At 41.4% G+C, this 24,637-nt stretch overlaps 1 protein-coding gene across 1 annotated transcript in view; it reads right to left on the bottom strand.

Annotated features, from left to right (window-relative positions):
• Positions 1-24,637, bottom strand: part of LOC311247723 (uncharacterized protein) — a gene marked incomplete at its 3' end in the record, with an annotated part of 77,312 nt that overhangs the window by 27,588 nt on the left and 25,087 nt on the right. Inside the window, exons 2-3 of the mRNA XM_084338729.1 lie at positions 18,237-18,369; positions 9,768-9,850 (exon numbers count right to left, since the gene is read on the bottom strand). Coding sequence (XP_084194855.1) covers positions 9,768-9,850; positions 18,237-18,369 — 216 coding nt within the window. The remainder of the gene's footprint in view (positions 1-9,767; positions 9,851-18,236; positions 18,370-24,637) is intronic.

The following is a 24,637-nucleotide window of genomic DNA, read 5'->3' as shown; positions in this document are numbered from 1 at the left end:
TCAATTGGGAAGATACCGCCCCCTATCGTCTCTCCCTGTGTAACTGCACCCCATTACTTAGACTGATGGGGGGGGGGGGGGGGGCGGGCCAGTTTCCTCATTTTACTTTTCTGTCAAGCCAACTGAAGAATCCATTGTGATCGCCGGCCCGGAAAACATGTGGATTATGTATTTACAGAACCCAACGCTGAATCAATAAACGCGATCGATATTTGGAATGGCGATCAGGAATTGGAATAATCTTTTTGGATAACATCTGATCTGAGAAAAGGAATTTATTTGACCAGTATTAGGATAATCAGAGCTGTTTTCACAGATATATCAGCGTTTGCCCTATGCGTGTGTGTGTGTGTGTGTGTGTGCGATCAGGAAATGAGAGAATCTATATTTCAGCCCGCTTCTATAGCGTGCATAAGTACACATATACTATCGATAATCTAGCGTTTATTTGAAAACGATTCATAAATAGGCCGAAAAATTACAACGTTTTTGTGTATGCCAGAATATTCCAGTAAATGCAGATTATCACGGAATCTTTATATTTTCCTTGAAAACAAGGGCTTTTCAAAATGCTATAAAATGGAAATGAAGCGATTAAAAAACAATCTGTTTCGACAATGTTGACTGCAAACAAGTCATTGATAAGCGACTGGCAGATTAGACACATAGCCATAATTTGAGACAGAGATTATGCGTTCACAACGCTATCATTGAAGTGGGTGCCGGCATTCAACCACGTTTTACCATGTTAACCAGTGGCACTGGAAGTGTTAATAGTACTTTGATTGAGAACTTTATTAACAGATTGCAGAATGGGTACAATACAGTACGGCTCAATACAAAACAACTGCTAAGAGGATGCAGACCAGTAAAATACTTTAGTCTGGTTTACATCGGGGTCCCCCATTTTCAATTCACCAGGAATGCGTGTTAAGCAGGGCACGAAATTAGAGCCCGCCAAGCCAGTGTTTCCGTTAGCCGGTAATTACCGGTATTTGACCGTCAAAATCTGTTGAAGTCCGAATATTTAAATCTCTCCGGTCATAATGTCCGGTGAAAATAATTCCATCTAAGCACAATTTGATTATTTGAATTGTATTAAAATAGGCTAAAATGAAATAGCCTATGCGATGAACGAAACAATCATTACATTTGTTTCATCGTTGCTTCACCAAGCAGGTATAATAATGACAACGATGTTATCAGCAGGAGTTTAGTGCTGGATTTGCGAGAGCATGCCGCTGCAGAGCCACAGAACACATGGAGCTGTGCCCGCACAGTGCAATACTCCAATTCAGCCATTGGCAAATCAGCTGTTGGGTGGGGGTCGCTGCTGAGCGGTCCCCAGACCGGTGCTGAAAACACCGCTCTTTGCGGCTCTGCAGCTGCATGCTGTCGCAAATCCAGCAGAAAGTCATTGGGAGGTGGAGATATACATCACGCAAACCCACGATAATGTTGCCGTCTCTCTGCCAAATTTCTCAGTTCTTTGCTTGATATAATTAATACAAATGTCCAATATAACGGAATTCGTTAGCTCATAAAAATATGATTATAACAGACTGCTGTTTATTAATGTCGGGCCGACATCAAACCTATTTGATTTCAAGTCGGCAGCAGCACCAAGTCTCTGGACTTATTTAATTTGGAATATAATGTATACGCAAAAGTAGCCTAGTTTTAAGTTAAAATATTATAAATCTACATGCCTTGAGGATGTCATTCTTTATATAGCCTGCCTATCAATTGTTTTTAAGCTCAATAAACTCTGACCGGAATTTCTCTCATTTGACCGGTAGATTGAAATCTACCGGACACCGAGGCCGGCAACAATTTTTTCTAACGGAAACCCTGCGCCAAGCGCCATTGGCGGGCAAATTTTACGTTTGGCAAGTGAGACTGAGAGGTCTGTCCGCCATGTGGCGGGCAACGAAATAGTCATGTGAAAGCCGATCGAAAAACATGATCCAATTCTTAGCGGAGTTCTCACTCGCTGTCTCAAGCACACAGACATGCAGCGCACTGCTCCTCCCCCTCCCAACCCCATGTAAACAGAGAGGCTAGAGTCGGGCAGTCTGCTGACTGCTCTAGTATAGTGGGACCTCCGTGAGCTAACATTAGCTACCGTTACAAAATGACCCAGTCAACTATTCACTTTTAGTTTAATACTGAGGCATTGTCTAACGTTATGTAGCCAGCTAGCTACTGATAGCTCCTGATATCAACAAATGCTCCAGCAAGTCTAGTAGTGCATAATACCTCCGTTGGATAGGTAGCACACGTTAGTATAGGGTCCAGCTGCAGCGCCGGAGAATCCTTGCTGGAGCTGGAGGCTACTCGAGTATACACACAGACAGTGGAGCTGTTTGCAGATAGCGAGCATTTTGACTTGTTGCGTGGTGGCGATGTCTCGCAGATAATACAACTACAAGTATGATTATATAATATATATATTTTATTTAAAAAAAAATTGGCTGGTAAGAAATATGCTTGGCGGGTAGATTTTTCCCATCTACCTGCCACTAATTTCGTGCCCTGGTGTTAAGCATAACAGCATCTAAGTTAATTTACTTCTGACCATTATAGTCAAAGTATTTTCCTATGAACTGAAATTCATAAGATCACATAAGGCTGGCATCATTGGCGTTCAGTTACAGCTATATTGGCCAACGTTAGCCAGCCAGCTACTGCACTACGAACTGCCAGCTGGCTACCAACAGCCAGCTAGCCAGCTACTGCACTACGAACTTCCAGCCAGCTAGCTGACTACCCCAATCCACAACAGCCAGCCAGCCAACCGTAGAAAATACAGTCTCAGCCAATCACATCGATTTGTACAGTTAGTTGGCTCTACTCCATTGCGAATTAAAAGGTGCAGCCAGCACAGACCGTATTAGCTGGCTACAGTTGCTGGGTGGCTAACGTTAGCTAGCTAGCTAGCCAACAGATGCAAAAACTAACTCCAATGGTGGTATCAGCCGTTGATATGAGCTATCGGTAGCTAGCCACCTAGTCAGCTACATAACGTTAGACAACGCCTCGTGCTCTTAACTAAAGTGAATAGTTTACTGGGCCATTTTCAAGTGATGTTGAAAGAGGAGCTGCACTCTTGCTCTCTTCAGAGCGAATGAGAGATGTTGACACTAGACGGGTCTGTGGGGAGGAGGGGGAGGGGCAGGGGCAATGCACTGGGAGCAGCGTGTGTGTGCGTCAACAACTTGCTGTAGGATGAGAGAAGACCGCGTGCCAGCTGGCATCGATAGTGCAGAAAGTATCGATATTGCGGGAAATTAGTATTGAAACCGTTTTAAATATTCAGAATCGATATGTATAGAAAAAACACTACAGCCTACATGTAAAACATAAGTCAATAGAAATAAGTAAACTAAAGTGTTGATCAACGGAGATGAACTGTATTCATATTGCGGATTCCTCTGATCGCTTCGGAGCAATCAGACCAGCAACAGAAGCGGTATGTAGTAACTTTGTGTTGATTCTACTGTGTAGCCTTTTGTTTTGAACACAGTGTGAATTGGTTACTACCGCTTGTCCATTGGGGACGTGTTGTTGACTGGTTGTGCCGTTTGTTGTCAATGGATGTTGCATGGCCTACTAAGCAACAGGGAATTGATTTCATTGATTGATCATTAAAAGGACTGGATTATTGGATGATTTGATGTGCGCCATTGGAAAATGGCATCAGGAGAATCTAGATCAAGTTGATGTCAATGGCTCAAAAATGGATGAACGAAAAAGAGAAGTCATACTCACTGCCAAGGCTTTGGTCAACAAAGTTTGGTCAACAAAGTGTAAAAGCTTCAGAAAGAACGTCAAGCAAAGATTCACAAAATGAAAGGTCTAATAAAGGCCTTAAAGGATCTCATGAAAAATAATGACAATGCTTCACAAGTGCAGTCTCAAAGTGGTTGAAGAAACCACTTTATTACACCAGTCTGTCATTCCTTTAATTCCTGAAGAGGAACAGGGAAATCTAAATGAATGGTTTGCCAATAAACTCAAATGTAGGAATGGATTCATGGAGGATGTAAAGCAGTGGCTTTCTGAAACTGGGAGACAAAAAACCAGTACAAGTGCCCATGTTGGTGTACATGATGTTCCCAGACCTGTATCACAAGTAGTAACTCATGTTGAGATACCTGATGGACACCATGATGAAAGTGAATCTCATGTTTCAAGAAACTATGAGTCTCATGAACAACATTTTGAGACCTCCGTCACACAAGATGAAATCACACCAAGCAACATTGTGTCAAATGCTGGAAGCAGAGGGTCTGGCAAGCGGAGCTCTGTTGGGCCTAGATCCAAGGTCTCAACTACATCATCAGCATCAAAGTGGAGTCCGACATGGCTGCTCTAATTGCACAACAAATGCTATTAAAGGAAAAGCATGCAATAGAAGAACAAGAGGAGCAGCCAAGAAAGAAAAAGGAGAAACTAAGAAAGAAAAAGGAGCAACTTGAACTCTAAGTGGAAATAGCTGCATTAGCAGCTAAAGTCAATGAGCTAAGAGGTTACTCACATTTAGAGTAATACGTCTGTCAATTCCATTGGCATGAATTTCCAAAGGAATGTTCAAACACTCAGTGCTGAAGCACAAACATCTCTACAGGTGGCCAGCTCTGTCCACATGCTCTGCACACAATACCTAACAGGGCTGAACAGTGCGAGATATATGTTGCACGTGCTACAGCAACATCGGTCTGTGCGATGAATGGATTTACTTCAGTAGCACTAGTGCGATAGGCATTCGGTTCATATCGATACTCTTATTTTGAAAATCTTGTGGCAACTCTCATTTCCGCCTAAGCGCAGCTCCAGCCATAATATCTATGGCTCCGGCAGCTAACAACGTTCGGTTCATATCGATACTCTTATTTTGAAAATCCCGTGGTGTCGTATCTGCTCGGCTCCACAGCACACAGCAGTACTCGTCTCAGCAGTAGGGGTGGGACAATACATCGATCCAGATCGATATATCGATCTATTATCAATTATCAAATAGGATCGATGCAACGTAAAAAGATAGATTCATATTGCGATACTCTTATTTTGAAAATCCCCTCGTGAGCATATCCGCCGGGCTGGCTGCAACAACAACAACAGTAGCTCAGCGCAGCTCAGCGCGTGCAGACGTTAGACAACATTGCTTCAGAGTCCGCCTATTTTGCCCGAAATAAGTGCCTGTTGTTTTTTTCCCCACAAGGAGTCAAATGCATCTAACATGCTTTCCATCCTCGCCATTCCTTTATGCCCACATCGCATTAGCGTGAGCTAAGCTGATAGAGAGAGCAGCAGAGGTCCACTAGGGACTGGGAAGGAGGGGGGGGTTACTGCATTCTCGAGATAGCCCCACTAACAGGATCTGGCCGGTACTGCACCTTCTGACTCCCAATATGCCTTTTTTAGCCAAAATACAGCGCTGTGATAGGATATTAATATGGGAAAAAAATGAAAAAAATAACCAAAAACAGTGAACAGGAGGTCTATTTGTATTAAAAACAATAGATTGTTTTTCATTTAAATGTCTGGAAGAGATCAAAAATAAAAATGTCAAATGATATTTCCATTGCCTTTTTTGTTGTTGATTTAAATGTTACTGATTGTGTTAAATGGGCACATAATATCGTCTCATTGATCGCAGGCACCTGAATCGAATCGTATTGTGGCAGACTTTGTGATATCGGAAAATATCGTATCGTTGTCCAAAGAATCGATATCGTATTGAAACTGGTGATTCCCACCCCTACTCAGCAGTAGCAGTAGCGTCTGGAACACGCACATTGTAACATAGCAAGGCTAGTGTGCCTATTTCGCGACCCAAAACAAATCCCTGCTGTGTTATTCCGCAACGGGTCAAATGCATCTAACATGCTTTGCAATCCTCGCCATTCCTTTATGACCACGTCGTGTCAAAAGTCCGAAATTAACGTTACGTTAGCATAAGCTAACAACAAGCTAACCTTGATCAGAGCCAGAGAGAACAGCAGAGTGGGGACTGGGAAGGAGGGGGGGGCAGGCATTCTCCCTTCTGTGTGTGTGTGTGTGCGTTTGAAAAGATCAGATGAAGTCAGACGAGTATATTATATTAATAGTAAATGTACCGAGGGTGGACAGATAATGTTGATATTTAAACATAAAAAATACAATACATAATAAATGTATTCATGATCATGCACCGATGTGAAAATTGTGGCCGATACCGATAACTGATATTAATATTGCTGTTCTGGCCGATACCGATATTTACCAATGTCGATATCTCTGTATAGAAAATCAATATGATAATCAAATAAAGAGCTATTTTCCAAAACGCATTTTTTTTATTTATTTTTTTATTTTTGTAACTTATTTTCAGAAATTACAGATATTTTGAAACTATTTAAGGCCAAAACATGCTAAAAATATATATATATATTTTCTATTTATTTTTTTATATATCGGCCCTATCTTGATATCGGACCGATAGCGATGTGTAAAAAAACGGCCATATTGGCCAATATTATATCGGCGGCCGATATATCGTGCATCACTAATGATCATCATGCAACATAAAACAATTGCAGGAACGGTTTGGGAGAGGAAGGGGTTTTAGGTTGCGTGTTGTGTTGTGAGTTCCAAAAAAAATATATTCTCTTGAAACCTAGAAACGCCAAGGAAATCATCAAATACCGACCGGTTTTTATTTGACACAAAAATCAATGGTCAAACCAAGATGAATGTCCCTATTGGGATTGAAGTGCAAACCTAACTTTCACCAATCTTCACTTTTTTATAATACATTTATAATAATATATATATATAGTGCTGTCAATCGATTAAAATATATGATTGTCCATAATTGTGTGTATTGAGCTGTACTGTATTGTACCCATTCTGCAATCTGTTAACAATCAATCAATATTTAACAGATTGCAGAATGGGTACAATACAGTACGGCTCAATACACACAATTGTTAACTCTTTCAGTGCCACGCCTGGTTTTCCGTTTTACCGCTTGAATGCCACCATCGGCGCCAATGTTAACGTTAATATCGCCTAATCTATGTTTTAAATTATGGCTATGTGTCTAATCTGCCCATCGCATTATCAAATACTATTTTCCAGTCAGTGCTGTGAAGGCAGATTGTTTTTTTATCGCGTCGTTTCCATTTCAGAGCAGTTAGAAAAGCCCCCGTTTTGATATAAAAAACAGCTCATTCTGGAGCATTCTATGAAAATCGTCTTTTAGTGGAATATTCCACAACGTTGATATTCGTCGGCCTTTTTATGAATCGTTTTCAAATAAACGCTAGATGATCAATATTATACGTGCACGCAAGCACATTATGGCCGCGCACTGATAATCGCTCCGTTGATTTCCTCACAGACTTTTACAGTGAAACCGAAAGAGGACATTTCACAAAACAGCTTATAACTTCATCAAACTTACTCGGATTATCATAACACTGATAACATGGAGTCCTTACCTGACATCAGATGGTATCCAACTGGTATATTCCAATTCCTGATCACCATTCGAAAAAAACGATAAGTGTATGGATCCAACGCGATACTGTAGAACTCCATGATCAACGGGGATCTGAGGTTCCAGAATGAACTGTGGTAACCCCGGCTGGATCAGTGAACTGGAAAATGTGGAGTACCGGATTTTTTTCCCCATTAATTTTCATTGAGTCCATTCCAAAATCACTTATGTCATCTGGGAGACGACAGGGGGCGCTTTTTTCCACAGTGATCGTCGGCGCCCCTCGGCTATACTCGGGTAGGCTCGGGTGATGCAATCATTTTTCAGATCGCAAAAAAAAAAAAAAAAATCCGAGAAATCTCGTGAGTGGCACGCAACCACCTATAAAAAAAAACGAGAAATCTCGTGAGTGGCACTGAAAGAGTTAAGGGGATGCAGACCAGAGAAAGACATTTGTCTTGTTTACATCAGGGTCCCCCATTTTCAATTCATAGTGACATTTATGACATACAACATTTATGGCATAGGGACATACATGACATACTACAGGCATATAGTAATGTTACATTTGTGACATATACGATATGCAAATATACAGTACGGTTACCCATAGATCCTAACAGAGATTATATACATTATGATGGGGAGGAGACTAGGGATGGGTACCGAATTCGGTACTTTTGAGGTACCGAACCGAAACACGTCGGTACTACCGAGTATCGAATCAAGTGAGATACCGAAAAAAAATGAAAAAAGAAAATGTACTTTTTTTTTTTTTACTTTTTTCTTTTCATGTCAACATTCACACGCACAATATATGCTTACCTAGGATTTGACTTGATTCAACAACAAAGCAGTCGGAGCAATGACAAGCCGAAAACTGTCGAAATTGTAGTTATTTTAAGTTTGGATTTTTTTCTTTTACGACTGAGGTAGGTAAATTAAATTTCTTGAGACTAAAGTACCGAAAAAAGGTACCGTTGGGTACCGGTATCGATTCACAGGTACCGGTACCGGTATCGGTTCAAATGTGAAGGTACCCATCCCTAGAGGAGACTGTACATTAGGGTGGGTGGGAGAAAAAGGATACATACGGTGGGGAGAGAATATACAGTGGGGAGGAGACCGTCTACAGATACACCTGTGTGATGTTGCTACGGAGTTAAGCTAATAAAAGATACTCGTCACAACCACAGCAGAGGACTCGCATATTTGTACTGTGAAGTAACACGACAATGACAAATGTGTTGTTTCTGTTTTTCTTTTTGACATAGTTGCGGAACACAGAACAAGTTAATTAACAACTCACCACCGTCTACAGCCCCCTACTGTAGCCTAGCCAGTCTCTTGAAACACTGCTATCTTCAAACTTCCATTCCTCTCGAAACTTTCTTTTGTTGGGTGGTGCCGCTCATCCTTTTCATCTGAGAAGACTGCGTGTGTTTTCTTTTTAGTGGCCGGCTTACTCCTTCCATTAACGTTATTATGCCGACGTTAGCTAATAACTATGTGTTGGGGATAATGGTTCCGCACGGACCATATTGTTTGTTACATTGCTGTCGGCAGTGTTGACATTGAGTTGATGTTAGCTGCTAGCTGGCTACCCGAATCCACAACAGCCAGGCAGCCAACCGTACAAAATACAGTCTCAGCCAATCACATTGATTTGTTAGTTAGCTCCACTCCATTGCGAATTAAAAGTTAGCCAGCCAGGACAGCCCGTATTAGCAAGCTACAGTTGCTAGGTAGCTAACGATAGCCACCCGAAGATCGGTAGCTAGCTAACGTTAGCCACAGCTTCAAAAACTAATCAGCTAGCCAGCTAGATAACGTTAGACAACGCCTCGTGTAGTAAACTAAAGTGAATAGTTTACTGGGCCATTGTTTAATGCTTCAGTTGTGTTAAAAGAGGACCTGCACGCTTGCTATCTCCGGTGCAAATTATACGGGTCTGTGACAAGACGGGTCTGTGAGGGGGAGGGCACTGCGAGCAGCGTGTGTGTGCGTCAAGCTCACGTTTGATTGGTTAGAATGGTCAAAATGCCCTACGCATCTACAAATCATATTTTATACCAGGTAGCCAATTCCGTCAGACTCCAAATCAAAATGAAAAAAAAAAAAAAAAAAAAATGAAATCCGTCTGGAGACGCTTTAATGCATGTTAGCCCCTGGCAGCCTTTTTATTGACAGCCTACATGTAGCCGCAACAGTTCCTTTCGAGCGTCGCTGCTGCAAGGAAGGAGCAATAAGTGGAAAACAATGTCAACATAATTGTACTTACAGATGTTGTGGTGTCCACAGTCTGATCCGTTGCCACAAGAAGAAGGTTTTGATCCAGATGTGAAGTCTTGGTCCAGTACAGTTCTGCCACAGAGACGTTAGAAAGAGACTTGTTTAATTGTATCCAACATGTCTCTGGTCCGACTCACAACAAAGCTAACACACTTGATCTTAGGGCTGGGCGATATGACGATATTATATAAATATCGGGTACAGTTAATTAATTATACACTTTTTAAACATATCGTGGATATCGTGATGTTTTGCCCAAGAGGATTGTGTCGCGTCAATCTGGTCCACACGTTCAAACTTTTGAACAACGCCGCCCCCACACACACACACTACTGCATCAAAGTTACTACTTATGATTAACAAAGGCATTCGTTTTGTGGCATTAACGTTATAGTTACACGTTCAATAACATCAGCGTATTTACCCGAACATAACAACGTCCGAGGACGACCTAGATAGATAGCAAGCATTACTCATTCATATCTCAGCCCGTGCTGAGTTGTGCCCATTCTGCGGTCTGTTAATAAAGTTTTCAATCAGACAGATGTATGGAAAGGCTTTTATTTAGGGCTGGGCGATATGGCCTAAATATGATATCACGATATTTTCTGACCTTTCGGCGATACACGATACACATCACGATGTTTTTCTTTTTTACCCCAAACAATTCATTATGAGGCTAACCAAGACAGTATTTGAGTTTGCAAGCTAACATTAAAGACAAAATAAAATACCCATGCATTTAGCATTTTTATATTAGATTTCGATTATATATTGCATATGAGATATTATATGATTTAGATATGAAATATGATGAATTGAAAATGGGGGACCCTGATGTAAACAAGACTAAAGTCTTTCTCTGGTCTGCATCCCCTTAACAATTGTATGTATTGAGCTGTACTGTACCCATTCTGCAATATGTTAAAGTTTTAAATCAATCAATCAATAAATAGCATTTTAGCATTTTTATGAAACTCCTGTATATATGTATGTCTCTAAATGTTTTGATGAATTGAAAATGGAGGACCCTTATGTAAAAAAGCCGAAAGTCTTTTTCTGGTCTTCATCCTCCTGTACTGTATTGTACCCATTCTGCAACCTTTTAATACAGTTTTCATTCATTCATTCTGACGGAAACATAATCATTTTGATTGACAGTCGAGTCTGCCAATACCGCTTGCACCCGCCCTGCTGTTCTTAGCACCAATCGGCAAGCGTTATTAGTTTTTGACTTCCTGAATGTCCCGTGTGCTGAATATCAACAAAGCTACTAACGTTAGCTCCCCGCGGCCGTCGAGTAGGAGACCAGTGCTTCACAGGATGACTAAATGAGGCATAATGATTTTACTACAACGAATGTTATAATAAAAGCCTTTCCATACATCTGTCTGATTGAAAACTTTATTAACAGACCGCGGAATGGGCATATCTCAGCACAGGCTGAGATATGAACGAGTAACGTGTGGACAGATTGACGCGACACAATCCTCTTGGGCAAAACATCACGATATCCACGATACGTTGAAAAAGTGTATCGTTAATGAACTGTACCCGATATTTATATAATATCGTCATATCGCCCAGCCCTACTTTTATTATAACATTCTTTGCAGTAAAATCATTATGCCTCGTTTAGTCATCTGCGGAGCGCTGGTAATCTACTCGTCGGCCGCGGGGAGCTAACGTTAGTAGCTTTGTTGTTGTGAGCACTCGTCAAAATCAATGGAGGACATTCTGGAAGTAAAAAAACGAATATGCGCTTGTCGATTGGTGCTAAGAACAGCAGGGCAGGTGCAAGCGGTGTGACGTAATTGGCAGACTCGACTGTCAATCAAAATTAGTCTGTTGCCGTCTGAATGAATGGAAACTTTATTAACAGATTGCAGAATGGGTACAATACAGTACAGCTCAATACAACAACAGTGGACTGGAGGATGAAGACCAGAAAAAGACTTTCGGATTTTTTACATAAGGGTCCTCCATTTTCAATTATCAAAACATTTAGAGACATACAAATATACAGTAGTTTCATAAAAATGCTAAAATGCTATTGATTGATTTAAAACTTTATTAACATATTGCAGAATGGGTACAGTACAGCTCAATACATACAATTGTTAAGGGGATGCAGACCAGAGAAAGACTTTCGTCTTGTTTACATCAGGGTCCCCCCATTTTCAATTCATCATATTTCATATCTAAATCATATAATATCTCATTGCTAAATATATGCAATATATAATCTAATAATCCAATAATCTAAATCTAATATATAATATAAAAATGCTAAATGCATGGGTATTTTATTTTGTCTTTAATGTTAGCTTGCAAACCCAAATACTGTCTTGGAAAGCCTCAATGAATTTTTGGGGGAAAAAAGAAAAACATTGTGATGTGTATCGTGTATCGCCGAAAGGTCAGAAATTATCGTGATATCTTATTTAGGCCATATCGCCCAGCCCTACTTGATCAAATGTGTTCCGTTTACGTTAAGCTGTAGCTAGGGATGTCCCGATCCCGATGAGTTTAAGACGTGAACATGGTCATGTTTGTTGAATAATAAATTAAAAAAAAAAAGTTAAAAAAAATAATAATCCCGATCTTCGGGAAATCACGTGATCGGCCCCGATCACGTGATTTTCCGAAGATCGGGATTTTTTTTTAACCTTTTTTTTTTTATTCAACAAACATGACCATGTTCGGGTCTTAAACTCATACTGAGGCCTTAGTTTTGGTTTTAAATTGCATATCATCATTCATTTATTTATTGTCACACCTAGAGCAGAAGAATTTTGCCAAAACAAACGCATTTCCTTTGATTTAATTATACATCAAATGATTTATGTCAATGCCTCGCTTGAATGAAGTTAACTTTTCACCTGGATAACGTCAACATTCAGGGTGAATGTAATGTGAGAAATTGGGATAAAAAAAAATTACTACATTTCTTTTTTTTATCGGATCGGGAAAGATCGGTATCGGTAGATACTCAAAATCACATGATCGGGAGCAAACAAATGTGATCGGGACATCCCTAGCTGTAGCCCTATTTTCTGAAATTTCTCCTAAAGGTAGATGCCCAAGTAAATGGAAGATTGCTACACTTCTACAAGGTCAATTTGCATGTTCTTGGTATCTAGGGCAGTGGTTCTCAAACACACTAGTGGTACTTGGTGGTACTGCTGGTGGTACTTGAAAACATTTAATAATTTCTTCTTTTTTTTATAATAATTATTATATATTTTTTTGCAGTCAGGCCACTGAACTTAGAAGCAGGCCAGGCCAGTGTTTCTAGTTGTGGTGGCGCGATAGTTAGATAACCTAAGTGGGGAACAACCAGGAGATCAATGTGACAGAGTAATGCAGTCTAAACAGTCATAAATCTTTTATTCAACTTCAGCCCTGATCATAACTATTTTTATTTTTAGATTTTTTGTAATGTCAGATAAAAAATGAAATACTCCCACTTTTCTGAAAAGAGTTGTTAAATCTGACATTACAAAAAAATCATAATAATTATAATAATAATTATAATATAATTTAGGACCTGCTCCGAGGTCACCATTTGGCACACATGCGAACCATGCATACAATGCGTATCTGCGATTAACCCATCCCGTCGTCCTTCCCCCCCAAGGGCAGCCGGGAGCAGACAGGCGCCACGTGAGCCGCGCCAGGGGACCAATCCAAGTGCTCCTGTCCGTCTTCGTCAAGGACGCCACAGCGTTAGCGATCTTGTTGTTGTGCATGTTTTTCCATTGGGTTTATCTTATCGGGGGGGGAAACCCTTGCGAGCACGGGGAGAACATGCAAACTCCACACAGAAAGGCCTGGGAGATACCCCACCTGGGTAACTGGCATCATGGAAACCTGGTCCCCAAGCGGGATTCGAACCCTGGACCTTCTTGCTGTGAGGCGACAGTGTTAACCACTACACCACCGTGCCGCTTCCATCAAAATCCATCAAAATCTGTGTTTGTTGCTAATCATTGACACATGCCTAGCCTGTAATAATCCCCCCCAGAAAAATTTACTTTGCAAATTTTGATATATTGAAAATATTTTACTTTTTGTGGGTTTTTTTTTCAATAATTTGTGATGCCCATCACAAACACTGGAATTTAAAGGGTAAAAAGAAAAAAAATCCTGCACCAGAATGCAGGAAATTAAGTCTTTGTAACAAAATAATTCCTGGTGGGGGACCCCCACTTAGAAAGTGGCCTGACTGGGGCTATATTTCACACTATATTTCCCAGCCTGAATTATTTCCCCAGTCCTGCCCTGCTTATGTGAGTTGTCAATGGACAACAACGTGTGTGTGTGTGTGCGCACGCGCGAAATTAGAGCCCGCCACCCGCCAATGGCGGGCAGATTTTACGTTTGGCGAGTGAGACTGAGAGGTCTGTCCGCCATGTGGCGGGCACCCACGTGAAAACCGATCGAAAAACATGATCCAATTCTTAGCGGAGTTCTCACTCGCTGTCTCAAGCACACAGACATGCAGCCAGGGTTAGAAATTAAAAAAAATGTTCAAGGGCTTTTTTTGCCCCCCTTAATTGATTTTCGGGGGCTTTTTTTTGTATTTCGGGGGCACTGAATTTTTATGATAAACGGTAGGGGTGGGACGGTTCACAAAATGGACGGTTTGGTTCGTATCACGATTTTGGGGTCACGGTTTTCAGTTCGATATATGTTAATTTTTATTAAAAAAAATGTAACACTCAAATCTAAACATGCTTCTCATTTATTAAAAATAAAATAAAAGGTTTACAGTGTTTACAGCCTTAAATAATGTTTGGCACACAAAGACCGAACTGACTGAAAAATATAGGCTACATTTGTCAAAGTATTAACTTAGTGCAAACAAACAATATGCTCAGCCAGCACTAGACTTTCCTTTCTTTAATATAAACACACAACAACAATGTCAACCATGTTTAAATTCCCTGATTGTCAGTTCTTAATGGAAAGATTCGTTTTCTGCTTGAAATTATTATGTTTCCGTCTACATTTATTTAGACTAACATTATTTAAATATTGAGTGCAACTGTGGTGGATTACGTAATTCGGTGAGTTGGAACTATCTATGGGTTGGCGCGGGTCCCCACGGACATTTTAGCGTCACGGACCACCAGCTCAGGCGGCAATGTTATCAGCTCTGAATAGTCCCGGTTGGAGTTAGTAAAACACAGTTGTATGTTAGCCTTCTTGGATGTTGAATAAACGCCTATCATTGTCTTTAAACACCCCGCCTCTCAGACTCCCATTTCCTCCTCTGCTACAGTAGCTAGTAGCTACGGTGACATTTCATTGACTGTACAGTATTAGCTTGCGGGCTGCGTCGGGCTACCATAGTTAAAACGTGCGTTGTGTTTACAAACTCCTAACGCTATGGCAAGATGTCTGTAGGCCTATGTAATGTTAATGGCTATGTTTTTAAAGTCGTAATGAAGATTGATTTATATTGTGCGTGCCATTTTTACACAAACTGACTAGCACCTGGCTGGCTGCAGTGCTGCTGCTGCCTGCAGCCAGTGCAGAACACCGGCTCCGCCAAATAATTTTTTTTATTTGCGCGTCATCTGAACCGTACGATACACATACGCTCCATTACCGGATAAATATAATTAGTAAACTGTCGGGGGCATTAAGTGCCCCCCTTAACTGATTTTCGGGGGCATTTTGTCCATTTTCAAGGGCATTATGCCCCAAGCCCCCGTTAATTTCTAACCCTGCATGCAGCGCACTGCTCCTCCTCCTCCTGCCCCTCCCAAACCCGTGTAAACACAGAGGCTATTGCCTCGGGCAGTCTGCTGTCTGCTCTAGTCTAGTGGGACCTCCGTGAGCTAACGTTAGCTACAGTTACAAAATGACCCAGTCAACTATTCACTTTTAGTTTAATACATGAGGCATTGTCTAACGTTATCTAGCCGGCTAGCTACTGATAGCTCCTGATATCAACAAATGCTCCAGCAATAGTCTAGTAGTGCATAATACCTCTGTTGGCTAGGTAGCTCACGTTAGCTCACGTTAGCTCACTACGAAATGTCCCAGTAAACTAAATTGTTCACTGAGGCGTTGTCTTAACGTTATCTAGCCGGCTAGCAGTAGCTACAGATAGCTCCTGATGTCAATGTCTTATAACATTGATTCGATGCGTATTCAAGCCCCTGGCTTCCATCGCATGACGGCATGCTGAATGTAGAGTATAGGGTTCAGCTGCAGCGCCGGAGAATTCTTGCTGGAGCTGGAGGCTACTCGAGTATACACACAGACAGTGGAGCTGTTTGCAGATAGCGAGCATTTTGACTTGTTGCGTGGTGGCGATGTCTCGCAGAGAATACAACTACAAACAAGTATGATTATATAATATATATATTTTATTAAAAAAATTTAAATTAAAACATTTTGGCTGGTAAGAAATATGCTTGGCGGGTAGATTTTTCCCATCTACCCGCCACTGGCCGGTGAGTCAAAAGGTGAATTGTGTGTGTGTGTGTGTGTGTAGGACAATTGCTTGCCGTCATCGCAGAAAGTCGAAAAAAGTCGATGACAGTATACTAAACACGACGACCTAGCAAACAGATAAAAAACAAATAAAAATAAAATAAAGACTAATGGGGAGAAACGTATATTCAGCACGGTAGAAGGGAGCTCATGTGAAACACGTCTACTCCATGATCGCTCAGCTCCGCCGGGCGAGCGATTGATTATCCAGTGTGTTGAGATGGGGTCCGGCTACCGATCGAGAGTGCCCGGACGGATTATGGATGAGCACTTCCTGTTTGGCGCGCCCCTCCCTCTTGGCCGATCTGCCGATCAGCCACCGGATGGCGCTCTTGAACCGTTAGACAGTTGAGTGGAGCTCACCAGTACATCTCAAGGCTCCGGAGGAGAAATATGATTTCGTCTTCGGCAGAATGAGCATGGCTAGGAATGACGTCTAAACACGTCATCGGCGATTAAAGTGTTAACCTGAACGTTGTATGCTGCCGGAGCCCAGATATTATGACTGGAGCTGCGCTTGGGGCTGCAATGAGACCCGCACAGGATTTTCAAAATAAGAGTATCGATATGAACTACACACACGCCAGCTGGCGGGCAGACAATTATTTTTAGACGCCAGACGGTAAATCTACACGCATTCATTGGATAAGAACGTAGAATACACATTTACAGACTTTTTTTCAATATGCTCTATTTGCATGTTCTTGGTATCCGATTCTAGGGACATCTATGGATCTCAGGGAATGTATTGCCAGTGTCAGAAATACTGTGTCTGTTATAGGGGTGGGAATCACCAGTTTCATCACGATACAATACGATATCGATTCTTTGGACAACGATACGATATTTTCCGATATCACAAAGTCTGCCACGATACGATATGATTAGATTCAGGTGCCTGCGATCGATATGAGATGATATTATATGCCCATTTAACACAATCAGTAACATTTAAATCAACAACAAACAAAAAGGCAATGGAAATATCATTTGACATTTTTATTTTTGATCTCTTCCAGACATTTAAATGAAAAACAATCTATTGTTTTTAATACAAATAGACCTCCTGTTCACTGTTTTTGGTTCGTTTTTCTTTTTTTCCCGATATTAATATATCCTATTCACTGTCACATCGCTGTATTTTGGCTGGAAAAGGCATATTGGGAGTCAGAAGATGCAGTACCGGCCAGATCCTGTTAGTGGGGCTATCTCGAGAATGCAGTAACCCCCCCTCCTTCCCAGTTCCCTGCGCGCTGAGCTAATGTTGTTGTTGCGGCCCGGCGGATATGCTCAACAGGGGATTTTCAAAATAAGAGTATCGCAATATGAATCGATCTTTTTACGTTGCATCGATCCTATTTGATAATAGATCGATATATCTGTCTGTTACTAGGCTTGAGTAAATTGTAATGAACCAAATGAGAATATCAATTAATTTTTTTTATCTTTGACTGAATAACACCATGCTAAAATTGACCAGACCTGAAAAATCTAAGCAAATTTATAAATGGAAGATGATTAAACAGAAGGTTTTGTAGATACAGTACTGAATTCTGCCATCCGGACACATGCAATTTGAAATATGATTATAGAATATAGAATATCAGGCATAAAATGGTTATGCAATTATAAATCCTGTAATTAATCCTGTAATAAATTTTTTTAATCGCCTGACAGCACTAATAATAAATTATATTCTCCTTTGGTTCATTACAATTTACCCAAGCATAGTAACAGACACAATAATTCTGACACTGGGAATACATTCCCTGAGGTCCATAGATGTCCCTAGATACCAAGAACATGCTAATGGCCTTGTAGAAGTGGAGCAATCTTCCTTTTACTTGGGTATGTACTTTTAGGAAAATGTTGAGAGTCTGGCTTAAGAGGTTAAAGTCAACACTTATAAAGTCATAATGTTTACAGATTAAAGTCAACATTTCCATACTTGTTTCCATGCAGTCCAAACAGCTCTTCTCCTGGTCCAGCTGTGATGGTTTCATGCAGTCCACCAAACAGACAGACGGTTCTCTCAAACCAAGGTGTGAGAGGCTATGAGGGGTGGTCATATTCAGACCAATCTTGGGGGGGGAAGTAAGGAAAGAAATATCAGTACATTTTACATTCATCCTAACAAACAAAGGTCTAACCTTTCAGTTGAAATTCATCAGGAACACAGAAAGCCAAGCAATAACGAAGGTTATCCTATAACCCTAGTTATGAGTAATAGCGAGCGCTTTGCTCTATTGGAACTATCCCTTTAATCATACTATCATGAAAACTTTCACCACGTGTACGCACCCATCTGCCTGACCACTCCCACATCCGCTCCTATATAAGCGGGGTCATGGCCATACAATCAGCTGCTTCCCCAGTCTTTCACCGCCGAAACGGAAGACCGTGGGGTCCTCAGTGAGTCAGAGCAAAGCGCTCGCTATTACACATAGGGCTGGGCGATATGGAAAAAAATCTTATCGCGATAACGATATGATAATTTTATTTTATTTCTCGATATCGATAATTATCGAATTGTTATAAGTATAAAAAAAATTTAATTTTTTTTTTTTTTTTTTTTTAACAACAGATGTATGTTTATTTTGCAGCAATTCTTTGTCATTGCCGCCATCTTTAGTGTTACATACCCTCACACTCCAGTTCTCAGGCTGCAGCTGGTTTAAAAGCTAAAGTAAACCGGCTTCTCTGCTGGCTGTGGCTCCAGAGGAGTTGAACAGTTCTGGCTCTGCTAGTTTATTTTCGATCTTTTGGCGCTTTTTTGGTGGACAAACCACCGCACATGTGCACTGTGACTCGTGACTGGAGTTTAGTTCTGCTAGCACACATAGCCTACTGTGTACAGACGGTTTCAAAATGTATTTTAAATTAGAAAGCAAACAAAATAAATGGACAAGAGAAAAAGAAATCTGAATTTGGTCAGTATTGTCATTTGGACAAGCAAAGCCATTACTTTAAGTTGCAGGCAAGAAAGACAAGTCTGTCCACTGTCTCTGGTTTTAAAACTGCCCTGTTGCAGGTAAAAAAAAAAAAAAAAAAAACGATTTTTCGATATTTTTTTAATTTCGATATTCGATATCGATTATTAAAATATATCGCGATATTTATCGTTATCGTTATATCGCCCAGCCCTAATTACACATATAACTAGGGTTATAGGATAACCTTCGTTATATTTCGTATATAGCTTACGCTTTGCTCTATTGGAACACAAGAGCTGAGCAGAGCGGAAGCCCGACAGATGTACCCGCTGAGGTCCCATGTAGTACAGGCCCTGTAACTCACGGACATGTCTCTTGGCCAGCAAGAAAAAGCGCCTGTGACATTTTCAAATGGCCGGGGGAATCCTGTGTCCCACCTATCCTGATTTGGTGTGGGAGACAGGAAAATCGCCCCCACCCCCCCAGCCCAAATTTTCAGAGAAAACTGCATAAACTCCAAGCAAGAAGGCGCCCCCAGCATTTGTAGCTGTGAGTTCACATAGCACACGTCGTATCCTCCAAACTGCAGTGAAGTAAACCCACGTTTTGTTAAACAAAAACATTGTTATTAACCAAAACATTCAGGGGGGGGAGGAAGAGTGGGGCATAGTGTAATGTCCTACCTGACCCCCGGATGCAGGATGAATGGCCGCAACAAATGGCTGGTCCACCATGTTGACGAGGCCTCTTGCTGGCGGGGCCAGAAGTGGCGACGATTGGAGCCTCGCCCACATCCTAGCTCTTACCGGCCTAACGATAGCTACCGGCTAACGCAGCAGCAAGCTAACGGTTAGCACTCACAGGCCCACTGTTTAGCTAACGGAAGCTGTGTAATGTGTAGGGGTGGGACAATACATCGATCCAGATCGATATATCGATCTATTATCAATAATCAAATAGGATCGACGCAACGTAAAAAGATCGATTCATATTGCGATACTCTTATTTTGAAAATCCCTGCGAGTCATATCCGCCGGCGCCCAGTATTGTGAAACTCCGTGTAGACATTACAGCAGTGTTTGCGTCTGCTGTAAAGCACTCAGAGCGTCTATTTTGCGAGCCGATATAAGTCTGTGCAGTTTTTTCCACGCAACGGGTCAAATGCATATAACAGGCGTTGCATCGTCGCCATTCCTTTATGCCAACGTCGCGTTAAATATCTAAATGAATGTCGCGTTGGCTGCTTAAAAGCTAAGCAGCTAACCGTGAGAGAGAACAGGAGAGGAGAGAGGGGACTTGGAAGGAGGAGGGGTGGGGGCTGTGGGGGACTGTGTGTGTGTGTGTGTGTGTGTGTGTGTGTGTGTGTGTGTGTGTCTGTGTGTGTCTGTGTGTGTCTGTGTGTGTCTGTGTGTGTGTTAAAGCTCAATATATAAAAACAAAAGTGAACAGGAGGTCTATTTGTATTAAAAACAATAGATTGTTTTTCATTTAAATGTCTGGAAGAGCTCAAAAATAAATACATCAATTGATATTTCCGTAGCCTTTTTTTAGTTGATCTAAATGTGACTGATTGTGTTAAATGGGCACATAATATCGCCTCATATCGATCGCAGGCACCTGAATTGAATCGTATCGTATCGTATCGTGGCAGACTTTGTGATATCGGCAAATATCGTATCGTTGTCCAAAGAATCGATATCGTATCGTATCGTGATGAAACTGGTGATTCCCACCCCTAGTAATGTGAGGAATAGCGATGCAGGCCTGATCACTTCAGACAGCCGACTGTCTCTTCTTCAGCCCACTCTTAAGAAAAAAAGGCGGCAGACAACACCCGTCCCTCTCACAGAACGGTGTTACCAGAGATACAGTGGCATCGGCAGCAAAGCTCCGTTTTATGCGGGCTGCTGCCGTCTTGAGCTCGGGGATATTCCCCTAACGAAACACCAAGCTCGCATCCTCCGCGCCGGGAGCTTCACTCGTCTTGAAGGCGGGGCATCGTCCAGCGAGGTGGCAGAGGGCATCCCTCTTTAGAGACCCGGGACTCGAACCTTAGACTCTAAATCGGGGGCCCAGGAAAACAAAGCTACAAACTCTGAGGAGGAGCACTGTGTTAACGTGGGGCATCAAACAAGAATCCCCTCCATACCGCTATGGAGGGGTAACGAAGGGATTCCTGCTCGGAGCCGGCTGTTGAGCGGGGACGCAAGCTGCGCAGCTGCCGCCGCACAACTCTCTGACACACCCGAGGCTCGCGTCGCAAAACACCACCCGCCCTAGAGAGACAGTCAGCTTTCCCACAGCCGGTGGAGGTCAGAATGGATCATCATCCTCTAGACTCTCCGGTGGTGACGACATTATCCTTTCCTTCTGCCGTAATTAGTGAGAGGGAGAAACAAAAGACAATGCCAACACAGCTCCTATAACTAACTAACTACTTTATCACTAAACTTAAAGCGGTGCTAGTATTAGTACTTGTGGTGAAAGTAGGGAAGGAGCTGATAGTATGGCCATGACCCCGCTTATATAGGAGCGGATGTGGGAGTGGTCAGGCAGATGGGTGCGTACACGTGGTGAAATTCATGATAGTATATGATTAAAGGGATAGTTCCAATAGAGCAAAGCGTAAGCTAAATACGAAATATAACCACCAGTTCTTAACCAGCTATATAGGCAGTGCTATTTTCCTAGGCTAACAAATTGCAAAGGAAGGGAGATCCTGACAGGAAGATTTTCATAAGAACTGAAAAACACATGGGTATATATATATCACAGATGCACTGCTATAGTTCTGATCTATGAATATAAGCCTATGATATTGCATTTCATTTGATGGCCAAAACATATGATTGGTTATTGATGCAGGCAACTGTTGTTTTTGGCCAATCAAATGTTTTTGTCAGAAAGTACACTAAATTAAATGAGAATACAACTAAATGTAATTAGAGATGTTCCGATACCATTTATTCCTTCCCGATCCGATTCCGATACCTAAGCTTTGGGTATCGGCCGATACCGATCCGATACCAGTGCCTACATAAAAAAAATAAGTATATAAATTATAAACAAACAAAAAATTTTTTTTTTTTTACAGCTACTGTTTTTTTGTAATAACTATAAAGTAATGGTATTTATTCAACAACAGGAGATTGTATAGATTAGTATTAGTATCATTAATTGACAACTAAGCTCACCCACGGAACGGTTGTTGGGACATTGATTCCGCACGGACGTTAAATGTTGTTGCACTCCAGAAGGCTCCGGTAACTTCAGTTAGCACAATAAATATTCAACATTCTCTTTTGAGACTCCGCCTCAGACTCTTATCATTTGGCACTAAAAGCTAAACATTGTCACCAGGGTTAGAAACTAACATTTTTTTTTCAAGGGCTTTTTTTGCCCCCCTTAATTGATTTTCGGGGGCTTTTTTTTGTATTTCGGGGGCACTGAATTTTTATGATAAACGGTAGGGGTGGGACGGTTCACAAAATGGGACGGTTTGGTTCGTATCACGATTTTGGGGTCACGGTTTTCAGTTCGATATATGTTAATTTTTATTAAAAAAAAATTTAACACTCAAATCTAAACATGCTTCTCATTTATTAAAAATAAAATAAAAGGTTTACAGTGTTTACAGCCTTAAATAATGTTTGGCACACAAAGACCGAACTGACTGAAAAATATAGGCTACAACTGAATTTTTATGATAAACGGTAGGGGTGGGACGGTTCACAAAATGGGACGGTTTGGTTCGTATCACGATTTTGGGGTCACGGTTTTCAGTTCGATATATGTAAATTTTTATTAAAAAAAAATTTAACACTCAAATCTAAACATGCTTCTCATTTATTAAAAATAAAATAAAAGGTTTACAGTGTTTACAGCCTTAAATAATGTTTGGCACACAAAGACCAAACTGACTGAAAAATATAGGCTACATTTGTCAAAGTATTAACTTAGTGCAAACAAACAATATGCTCAGCCAGCACTAGACTTTCCTTTCTTTAATATAAACACACAAAAACAATGTCAACCATGTTTAAATTCCCTGATTGTCAGTTCTTAATGGAAAGATTCGTTTTCTGCTTGAAATTATTATGTTTCTGTCTACATTTATTTAGACTAACATTATTTAAATATTGAGTGCAACTGTGGTGGATTACGTAATTCGGTGAGTTGGAACTATCTATGGGTTGGCGCCGGGTCCCCACGGACATTTTAGCGTCACGGACCACCAGACGTTCATAACATCAACATGCAGTGGAAAAGCGGCAATAGTCCCGGTTGGAGTTAGTAAAACACAGTTGTATGTTAGCCTTCTTGGATGTTGAATAAACGCCTATCATTGTCTTTAAACACCCCGCCTCTCATTTCCTCCTCTGCTACAGTAGCTAGTAGCTACGGTGACATTTCATTGACTACAGTATTAGCTTGCGGGCTGCGTCGGGCTACCATAGTTAAAACATGCGTTGTGTTTACAAACTCCTAACGCTATGGCAAGATGTGTGTAGGCCTATGTAATGTTAATGGCTATGTTTTTAAAGTCGTAATGAAGATTGATTTATATTGTGCGTGCCATTTTTACACAAACTGACTAGCACCTGGCAGCTGGCTGCTGCAGCCAGTGCAGAACACCGGCTCCGCCAAATGATTTTTTTTTTTTGCGCGTCATCTGAACCGTACTCCCACAGACGCTCCATTACCGGATAAATATATATAATTAGTAAACTGTCGGGGGCATTAAGTGCCCCCCTTAACTGATTTTCGAGGGCATTTTGTCCATTTTCAAGGGCATTATGCCCCAAGCCCCCGTTAATTTCGAACCCTGATTGTCACCGATATGGCTGTCCACAACATGTCATTAATTGCGTGCGAGAGGTCGATCAGTGACGACGTTAGCGTGGGCTAGGTTAACGTGAGCTAACATTAGATGGAAACAAGACAATATAACGTTACTGGTGAAAAAGTGATTTACCGAGGCGGTCAGGTGGCGTAGCGGAGATTGCGCTCGTCACCAATGCAAGAGGCTGCGGTCTCGACTCCCGGAGTCAGCATTGCCTTGGCTTGGGCTGATCGCTATACTAACTCGTTTGGCTGGGTTGGTTATATTTATATATATATATATATTTTTTTTTTATAAAATATATTATATAATTAGACGTGTGCTTGTAGTTGTATTATCTGCGAGACATCGCCACCACGCAACAAGTCAGAATGCTCGCTATCTGCAAACAGCTCCACTGTCTGTGTGTACTAGAGTAGCCTCCAGCTACGGCCAGGATTCTCCGGCGCTGCAGCTGGACCCTACTGGTATAAATCACATTCAGCATGCCCTCAGCCCGAATACGCATCGAATCAATGTTATAAGACATTGATATCAGGAGCTATCTGTAGCTACTGCTAGCCGGCTAGATAA

The sequence above is a fragment of the Notolepis coatsorum genome (genome assembly GCF_963971535.1).
Source record: "Notolepis coatsorum genome assembly, contig: SCAFFOLD_273, whole genome shotgun sequence".
Classification (NCBI taxonomy): Eukaryota; Metazoa; Chordata; class Actinopteri; order Aulopiformes; family Paralepididae; genus Notolepis; species Notolepis coatsorum.
This window is presented reverse-complemented; position numbering and strand designations above follow the sequence as displayed.